The 9,571-nt window shown below is 33.9% G+C and overlaps 1 protein-coding gene across 4 annotated transcripts; it reads right to left on the bottom strand.

Moving 5' to 3' along the window:
- Positions 1–158: 158 nt before the first annotated feature.
- On the bottom strand, positions 159–7,888 carry LOC122280391. 4 transcript variants are annotated; one of them, XM_043091273.1, is made up of 10 exons: positions 4,494–4,783; positions 4,337–4,380; positions 3,407–3,752; positions 2,958–2,991; positions 2,588–2,815; positions 2,032–2,121; positions 1,554–1,619; positions 1,372–1,463; positions 1,236–1,283; positions 159–559 (listed from the first exon to the last, which is right to left on the bottom strand). In XM_043091273.1, exons 3-10 carry the CDS (start codon positions 3,721–3,723, stop codon positions 442–444), a joined length of 993 nt encoding a protein of 330 aa, XP_042947207.1. In that variant the 5' UTR covers positions 3,724–3,752; positions 4,337–4,380; positions 4,494–4,783; the 3' UTR covers positions 159–441. The 4 variants fall into 4 exon arrangements, with proteins under 4 accessions (XP_042947207.1, XP_042947206.1, XP_042947210.1 ...); XM_043091272.1 differs by lacking the exons at positions 4,337–4,380; positions 4,494–4,783 and adding an exon at positions 7,723–7,888; XM_043091276.1 differs by lacking the exons at positions 4,337–4,380; positions 4,494–4,783 and adding an exon at positions 4,969–5,107.
- Between the last annotated feature and the right edge of the window lie 1,683 nt (positions 7,889–9,571).

Below are 9,571 nucleotides of genomic sequence, written 5' to 3' on the forward strand. Positions count from 1 at the left end.
ACCACTTCCAATATGATTCTGAGCTTCACAGGCTGGGATTCTTTTCAGCTGCGAATAGTATGTGTTTAGTTTGAACTTGCTGGGTGGCATTTGGCAATCATTCTCACATGGAAAAACTTGTAAAATGATTAACACAAGAATCAATGCTAGAATGCATGTAAAAGGAGAGTTTGAGGAGAAAAGTATTCCTCAATGAATTTCTTTCAATAGCTATCTGTTCTTACATCTATACCACTCCTCTTGGAATGAATACATGAACAAACTAATACTACCTTGTTTGACCATTTGTGTATCTATCTATACTGAAGAATTAGTTTTAAGGCATTAATCAATGATTGCCCAATGTTGTCTCTGATATGTTTTTGTCTTCTATGAAGAAATTTTACGATTTTGTAGAGAATTTAAAGCTTGTTTTTGCTTCATAAAGTCTCTTTTTCCAAGTCATCTCATGCACTGATAGGACTGGGGGAACTTCGTTGACAGCACAAAGTGTTTCAGCTTCATAATCAGAGCAAAGATGCCATAGCATGGGATATGCATTAGTGCCACCGAGAAGTACCTTCAAATTCCAGTACAGCATAAAAGGGAGTTAGCCAATTTGATCAAATATATCTGAAATCTAATGGTTTTACTCCTTAGTCAAAAAATTTGGGAAAAAAGATGAGGGAGGAGGACATGTTTCGTGGAACAGAAAAAAGAAATATTTTCTCCTTGGTAAATTTGGATTTTCTTGTGAATAAACATGATAATAATTCTATGTAGGAGGTAAAAAGCATAAGGGGTCGTTTGGATCGAGAAATCATCTCATTTCATCTCATCATTATAACTTTTTCAAATTCACATATAAAATATAATAAACAATTTAACATTTTCAAATCTCAATTCAACTTTTTATTGAAAAATAATATTCTAACAATATTTTATTCAAATTTTATCTAAAATCATTTCATCTTATCTCACTCTCAAACAACCAATCTCAAAAATCGGACACACTAAAAGTATTTGGATAATAATGCTGAAGAACCACAAGTCTGTTTAACCTAGCATTTACTTTATTAGGTGCCAACTTCTGACAGAATGACTTGAGACACAAGAAAATTACAAAAAATTTATGGGTTATGGATTCAAGATGCCTCAACTTTGTGTGTAAGAACTGTTTTATACAAACTTCCGGGTTAAATGAAATTTTGGGAAAAGATTCTGTGGGAACACCAAAGGGGATTAAGACTACATACCAGAGTGGAGCATAGGGAGATGACAAGTCAAGAAATGGATATGGCCACCTGTTTTTTCAAGGGAAAAAAGGGTTAAATATTAGATGATAAAAAATTATAGTTGTTGGGTTAATGAAGATCACAGATGAGGATTTACCAAAGTTTAACACAAGCGTGAACTATCCACTGGAAAATGACATAAACAACTGTCCATAGGCAGAAATATCCCATTCGAAACCAAGGAAACCGCTGAAAAGGAAAAAGAACTTATGATGAGAAATATATTCATGAAGAGGATTGGAAAACGAGCATTGGATTTAAATGATTACAATAACATACCAAGCAATTCAGAGCTGTATCACCAAGCAGGAAAACAGCATTGATTGTGTGCATACTTATAACCAACTGCAGAAACAAGACAAAAGGGCTATTAGATCAATAGTTTCAACAGTATGGAAGGGGGAAGAGAGAAGATTCATATGTTGGGAAGATACAATGAAAGAATGCTCATCTTCCAGAGTTTTAAACCATTTAGCTTATGGAACACCAGATCAGGTCTCTGTCCAGTAGTGTTTAATTAATTGTTTGATTCTTTTGGGTTCCTACAACATTAACCTTGCAATAGATTCTGGGTTAATCCAAAGGAGGATAAGATGATTTCTAATGTTAAGTGAAATACAACCACTCCACACAGTTCCTGCTTCGAGTTGACCATTCCACCCTTAAAAATTACTTGGAAGAAGTATTTTTTTTTTTTGGATACAATCATAAACTAATTATCATGAAGAACTATATTGAAGCTCTTTATTATACTTACAAAGTTTAGCTCGTAATCTCTGATCAAAAGAAATGGAACAATAATGAACCAAAAAACGCTATCTGTGAGCATGACAGCACCTGCATTCATCTGTTGAGAAGAGTAAGAAAATGTCAAAATAGTGTATGGAAGAAAAATAATGTATTACATTTATTTCTTTAACATAAGAGGCAAAAAGCACAGTATTCCATTCAACTCCAATCTATTTGGTGCTTCTCAACCCAAGCTATTCCCGTTTGTAATATCACATAGGAAGGGCCACAGAACCATTTCAACTGACAAGTTAAAGGAATTACTTAAATAAACAGTCCTGCCTTTTGAGCCTCTTGCCTCAATAGGACATGGATTAAACATTCATTTATTTATATAACTTTTAGTCTTTAGAAGTTGATCCATCCCAACAATTACTAATTCTGCAATTAGATAGTTGCGAAAGGGTGGATTTGCTGTCAGAAGCGCTAGCAGGCAATAAGAGACATAGAAGATGTAAAATGGGTGCATAGCCAAGCAATGCAAAGGCACTGTATTTTTAAATTTTAGCAACTTAATAAATTACCTGGAAAATGATTTGAAAGACATAACCCCAGATGCCTGCAGGTTTGCGTAGATTGCCTTGTTCATGATGGCCTGAGCTTTTGGATGGGTTGGACATTTTAGAACTTTCTCCATGCGGAGTAGCATCACAAGTACCTAGCTCTGTATCTACCTCTACATTATCAACCCTGTCACCGCTAGCTTTCTTATGGTGTTGGTAACAACCATGCATGGAGAGCAGCGATCCGAGCTACTCATGGAAATTGACATCATAAACAAGTAGCATACATAAATAAGAAAGCGATTCAGGAATTGATACAAATGGAGAGAAGAGTGAATCATATAACTGAAAAATAATTTGGGAGAAAGCTCTCTGAAGATGCAATACATACCCCAAAGTAAATGGTGATTAACGTAAAAGTCCACCTGTTCAGAAAAAAAAAAAAAAAAAAAACCATCAATGAATTACATGGTCTTTACAGTCACAAGATGAACTAAAATTGGAATGACACAAAGATTCAGAGCAGGATGAACATCTAAGTTGATTCTTGGCCAACTTTGGGCATATTGCGGACTCCATTGAAAGAAACACACTTCCAGTTGTTTGCATATCATACTTCACTTGAAAAAATCCTTACTATACTAATTTCAATGCAGATGACCCGACAAAATGGAGTAGCAAACAGACTCTTCCTTTCATTTCGTATAACACATCACAAATATAGAATGAACAGAAAGTTCTGAAAAATGTTTATAATTACATAAATTCAAAATTCTAAGCCGATTATTATGCAATTTTTTTCAAAGTTTGAAACAATCGCATAAAGAAAGAATAGCTTACTGAGTATAGAAGTAAAATATGCCTCCTCCATCTGCCAAAGCAGTGATAATAAGCAATACTAAGAGCACAAAGAAAGCACCAACTCTGAATGCCAGCAGCCAAGCAGGGTGGATCCCTTTCAAACATGGCCTCCAAGTTTCATCCTCATATAAAGTTCCTGCTTCTTCTTGCTGGGTTTCTCCACTAGGGCGTTTGGGGAAACCTTCGTTTTTCCATATCAGAATGAATGCAAAAACAGTCGAAACTAGGAGCCATAGGGAACAAAGCAAGAGCCTCCAGTTCAGCCAGTAACTTGGGGTTGTTGTATCAGAAGACATGACTGGGTGCCAACTATCTTTTGAGGATCCTGTTAAAAAACTCATGGCGTTAATTTTCCTCGAATCATTCACTCAATTCGATTGTAATTGACGGGACACTCTTTCCAAACTCTCACGCTGAGAAGGAAATGAAAGGGAAGTTTGAAGGGAAAAAAAAACTGTATACGACAGGAATGGAGTAAAAAAATTGGAACTTGAACAATTTTAGAGAAAACAAAAAACAGAGGGAGAGTTTCTTGTCGAACTCAGAGTACCATAGAAATGAAGAAAGTAAAAAAAAAAAATCAGGAACCTATAAGAGTCCTAGGGAAACAATAACAAGATTGGCAAACGAAATTGACGAAAATGAAATCCAGAAACCAGAAGGCAGAGTAGTTTTTAAGATTGCAGCTTCAGAAAAAATCTTCGGGAAACCGTTTAGTATTTACTGAAACAATCATCAGAAAAAAGTAAAGAGAAAAACGAACGAGGAAAGTGAAGTTCAAATGCTCAAAACCAACAATCCAATCATCAAACCACCAGATATTCACACGCTCATCGAAAACCAATTCCAGAAAGGCTAAGCAGGGTATAATTACAAAAACCCAGAAATGGAAACAACAAAATGCATCACCTATCCGACCACGTTAATGTCTATGCCTTGGCAGATATTCCAAACTTTAGGTTGATATTTGCCCAGAAAGATCAAAACCGACATTATTAGTTGTAATAAACTAAATTAGATAAAAAGCAGCAACTGAATTCCAAGCAAAGGAAAGGCTAATGCTTACAAGGGAAAGCAAGAGAATAAGGCGGTGTGCGACAGCGGAGATGCTTTGCTTTAGTTTACAAAACTACCAAAAGACGTATACAGTGACCAGAGATAAAGGGTGGTGGGCTTTGGGCATAAGTTTCTTTTTGCTTAACGCGATTTTGTAAACAAGACCCGAGTCCTTGGCGGTCTCAATCTCCATTTTTCCACGCAAATATTAAATAACTTCTCAAAGACATGCATAGTTTTGTCACGTTATCTTGGAGATACCTGTCTTTTTCTTTCCAAGTCTTTGGTATTACAAAAACATAGAACAAACCAATCACAACAGTAATATTATCATGGTTGGATATGATGTCGGAACCAGGACCGAAGATGCCTCGGGACTACCAACAAAGCTTTTCAAGTGTTGTGCGTTTGCTGACGGTAAAAAAACGAAACACGTAAAGAAGCACATAGGTAGAGAGAGAGAAATAACTGGGAGTAGGACCTACACCAAGTTTGACCAAAAGTTACCCAAGTTTGACCCAAAAAATGATTTGGGCAATGATGTCCATTGATTAACCAATCAAAAACAAGTAAATCAAGGAAGTGGGAGCCACAACGTTTAGAGATTTGTGGGGTCGATTGGAGGCATGTATTATCATCAGATCGGTTCTTTAATAAATTAGCATTGAAAAAGAGAAACTGATACGGCTTAGCTTTTAACTAAAGCAAGAAGTAGTTGGCTTGCTTGCAAGTTGCATGAGTTGCCATATAGAGAGAGAAATCTAAGACATGCTTCATGCATGTCCCCATCGCTTGGCCTTTGGGACCAGTAACTTCATATATTCACAACTTGCCTCGCAAGGTACATCCCATTTATCTCCAGATTTTATAAAAAAAAAAAAAATTATAAATTGATATGATTTGACATAATATATTAAATTATAAAATTTATTTTATTATCAACATCTCTATTTTTTATAGTAAATATATTATTTATTGTATAATTATAAAAAAAAAAACTCAAATATGAACATCTTTTAACTCATTAGTGTGACATATTTCTACGTTAATAATATATTAATTTGATGTATGAATAATTAATCCTGTAAATAGATTTTTGCAATTACCAAATATCGACACGCATATTTATTTATATGTTACCATTTGGACTCGTTTGGATTCAGATACGATATATGATGGTTTTAGTTAAAAATTAAAAATTAAATAAAATATTTTTAAAATATTATTATTATTTTAAAATTTGAAAAATAGAATTGAGATTTAAAAGAATTGAATTGTTTATTATATTTTATATGAAAATTTAAAAAAATTATAATAATAAGATAAGATGAAACACTCTCTAAATCCAAACGAATTCGGACTCTCAGATATAAAAATTTAACTACTTCCACTAAACTTGGTGGGTAGAAAACTATGTGATAATTAATTGATCATTAAGAAGTACACATGTTAGTATTTGATCATTCTCTTTCTCTAAACGTTTTTTTATTAATATATAAATAAATAAATAATAATAAAAGTAGCACAAGAGATCAGTCATTCATTATGCATGCATGTTCAGAAAGATATCAAATCAACTGCAGGGTTACTTTTGTGCCGAACAAAGGGAGTACCGTCTTTCATGGCTTTTCAACTTTTATAATTTTATTACTTCAGTTTTACTCCATGATTAACCCTCTCAAAAAAGAAAAAAAGAAAACAAAAATAAAAAGAAAAAGAAGAAAAAGGGCAAAAGGTCGCACATGAAAAATTAGATTCATATAAACATATGACACGTATATCTAGGAGACCTACTTGGACAGTCAAAAGAAGAAATGACAGCATATATATATATATATATAAATGATATTTATAGCTATAGGTATATAAATTTCATGTAATTTTTTTTAAAAAAATGAATTAATATGAGATTTATATATAAAAAAATTAACTTTTTAATTATTAATCTTATTCTTTTTCAAAACGATTGTGTGGCGTTTATACATTCCACGATTATATATAGTATTACTCTATATATATATGAAAATTATTATATACATAAAAATATTATATAAAGTAAATTTATAAATTAATATATTTTTATAAAATTTGTTAGATTTATTTTATATTAAAAATAATTTTATAATTTGACTTATCGTATCAAATTATATTAATTGATAGATTTACTTTTATCGAATTTATTTATAAATAAATATTTTCATTTATATAACATACAGACATATATGTCATACATGAGTTTGGATAAATGTTTGACGTAGCATCTTAACAGCTGGTCCTTGATTTATTGGACCCATAATTAAGGTTGTGACAAACGTAGCCTCCAAGCAATACAACATTGCCTAAACGCAACAAGTTGCTTCAAGATTGGGAAAGAAAGACGGATCATACATGAGAGAGAGAGAGAGAGAGATCATGCGATCTTCAACAGGCAATGGGCGGTGCAAACAGCATGAGTACTGAACAAAGTACGTACGATATATAATATAGTGTCTTTCAAGTCTAATATCTTCTTTTGCAGGAATCCTAACATTAAATGTGGTCTCCTTCGTACGTACGTACGTACGTACATTCATTATAATTTATTTATTAATCCACCTAATTTAAGGTTTAATGCAAATAATTTAATTCCTATAAGTAGACAATAAAAAGAAAACTAGATTCTTTATAATGCAAGACTCCTTTATATGACTAGAACTTTTGCTTGAATGAACAGACAAATAAAGATATGATCATGATGATATGACATAAACATCTTGTCCCTTTCATTCTTCTAACACTCGAAGGCCCAGCTTGTCTTGGCTACTCTTGATCCTCATTTAGAGAGAGAGAGAGAGAGAGAGAGAGGGGAATTGAATCCAGCTAGCTAGCGTTAGCAACTTAGCATCGTACCATTTGGGGGAATGAATGCTCATCTTTTTGGCATCATAGTGATTACCAAATAAAAAAATAAAAAAAGAAGACATTGCTTTCTTGTTCTTTATTAATCATGGTATAATGTACATGGAACTATATATATATATATATATATATATATATATGCTAATGGCACCACATATGCAGAAGAAAACATTCAGTATGAGCACAAAACACTAGTTCATTTTTATCATTGGATGAAATTCATGATCAAGTGAAAGAGTAATATAATTAATTGGAAACTAAGATGAAAAAAATAAAATACTATGCAATATTGATGATCACTTCATGATAATGATGCAACTCTAGCTAGAAAAGAGAAATACCTTTCATACTTGTGATCAATGAAACCCCAACTTAATAATTAATTAGCTCCTGAAACTTGCAGCAGAAAAAGGGTTCTACCTGACTGAATGTGAGTAGGACTGGGGGAGTTTAAGTTTCAGTTAAAAAGCAAGCAAGGAAGATGAGGAGAGGAAGGTGTACGTAGAGAGAGGTGATCCATATATAACAAAGAGGAGTTCACAACAAAAGGGTTGGCCAATTAGTTTCCAGGTTTTATGCATGCACCAGTACTACTGGAATACGCAACGCAAGAGGAGAGTTGATCAAATCCACGTGATCAACAATACATGGAGGGATTCGAGGCAGGAATATTAATTGCTGTAAAATATATATATTTAGCACTGGCACAGATATATATATATATATATATGCTGGTGAAGATCAAGTTATATTTATATATGTAGGCTAAACTATATGAAACAAGACGTGTATATACATATGGGCGTTCCAGTTAATTAATTCCTGCTAAACTGACTCAGCAGCTTTAAAGATTCGTCGGGAAGACAGCAAATTTCACAGCTCCAAAAGCTGTAAATTAATTAATTAAAATCACGAGTACCACCGTCTCTCGGTAATTTATAATTTATTTTCCATCCTTACTCATCTCTCAAGAAATGTTAACAATCATTTTTAAATCCAGGGTTTTTTTAAAAGAAAAAACAAATTATTTATTATTCAAGTGTTTCATAAGTTGTAACTAAGACCAATAGATAGTTAGATAGAAAAATATAATTGTAACTATAATTATGTATTAATCTGTGTATCAATATGATGTAATTGATTAAAAAATAAATTTTATTAAAAATAATGTTAATTTAAATTTTAAGTATGAATAAATCAATATTAATACATATATTAGTATGCGACTGTGCTTGTATATAACAAAACTCTAATTAAATACATATACGTATGTGCAAAAAAGTAAAGGATCCGACCCACAAAACCCACCCGATAAATTCGGTTTGAAATTAGATGCGGGTCCAACCCGTTGGCTATTGGACGAAACCGTAGCCCGTCCGTCCAGCTTTCACTTTCTTTATAGCAAAAACTCTATTACTCATGATGCTTCACTCTCAACTTTATGGATGAGTTTTCCATCTCCACAATGTCTGGTAAACACCAAAGGCATCTGACCGGGCAAATTACTTGTCTATCAGTCTATGCATGCATAACTTTCCATCTCCAGCAACGTACCGTAATCATGTTTACGCCCATCCGATTTCTCCAATCCATTTATTTCATCTTCATTAGAGCTCAGGTAAACTCCACCCTCTGTTCCAATCAAATCGTCCAACATTATCGAAGACAAAGATGAAGCACTTTCGACGACTGCAGGTGCATCTGCGGCAAATCCTCTTGCTCTCCCTCTCGTTCTTCTACTTCTTGGTCTCCCATCCAAGCCATACCTTCGTCATCGACTTCCTCTCCGCCTTCTTTGCGGCCCCCTTGTTCTCGCTCAACCTCGCGCTCCCTTGCCTCCCCTCCATACGCCTATTCCTCGCGCGATCATTCCAGATCAAGCTCTCCCACTGCTCTCACAACTCTGCTAGTGTTTTTGACGATTGGGTTGCGGCCCAAACTCGAAAAGAGACCGATTTCTAGGTGTTGAGTCCACCATCTGGTCTATTGCAACGGGGAGGTGTGGGTGTTGGCCCTTTTGCGTGTTTTGTTTATTGTTTAACACTAACATGTTTAATATTATTTTTGTTGTAAAATAACATTGTAAAATTGTATGACCACCTTGAGCTAGCCGTCAAATGCACAGTGCATAGTGCCAGCATAGTACTGCATAGTAACTGGCATAGTAAATGGCCGACATCGCACAGTGTG

This window comes from Carya illinoinensis, chromosome 11 (assembly GCF_018687715.1).
Source record: "Carya illinoinensis cultivar Pawnee chromosome 11, C.illinoinensisPawnee_v1, whole genome shotgun sequence".
Classification (NCBI taxonomy): Eukaryota; Viridiplantae; Streptophyta; class Magnoliopsida; order Fagales; family Juglandaceae; genus Carya; species Carya illinoinensis.

What these genes read in the sequence shown, in the direction of transcription:
- LOC122280391 (XM_043091272.1), bottom strand. An exon ending in TCTTTCAAATCATTTTCCAG is followed by an intron (nt 2,122 to 2,587) that starts GTAATTTATTAA and finishes TCTTCTCAACAG; the next exon opens with ATGAATGCAGGTGCTGTCAT. An exon ending in TCTCCCTATGCTCCACTCTG is followed by an intron (nt 560 to 1,235) that starts GTATGTAGTCTT and finishes TGGAATTTGAAG; the next exon opens with GTACTTCTCGGTGGCACTAA.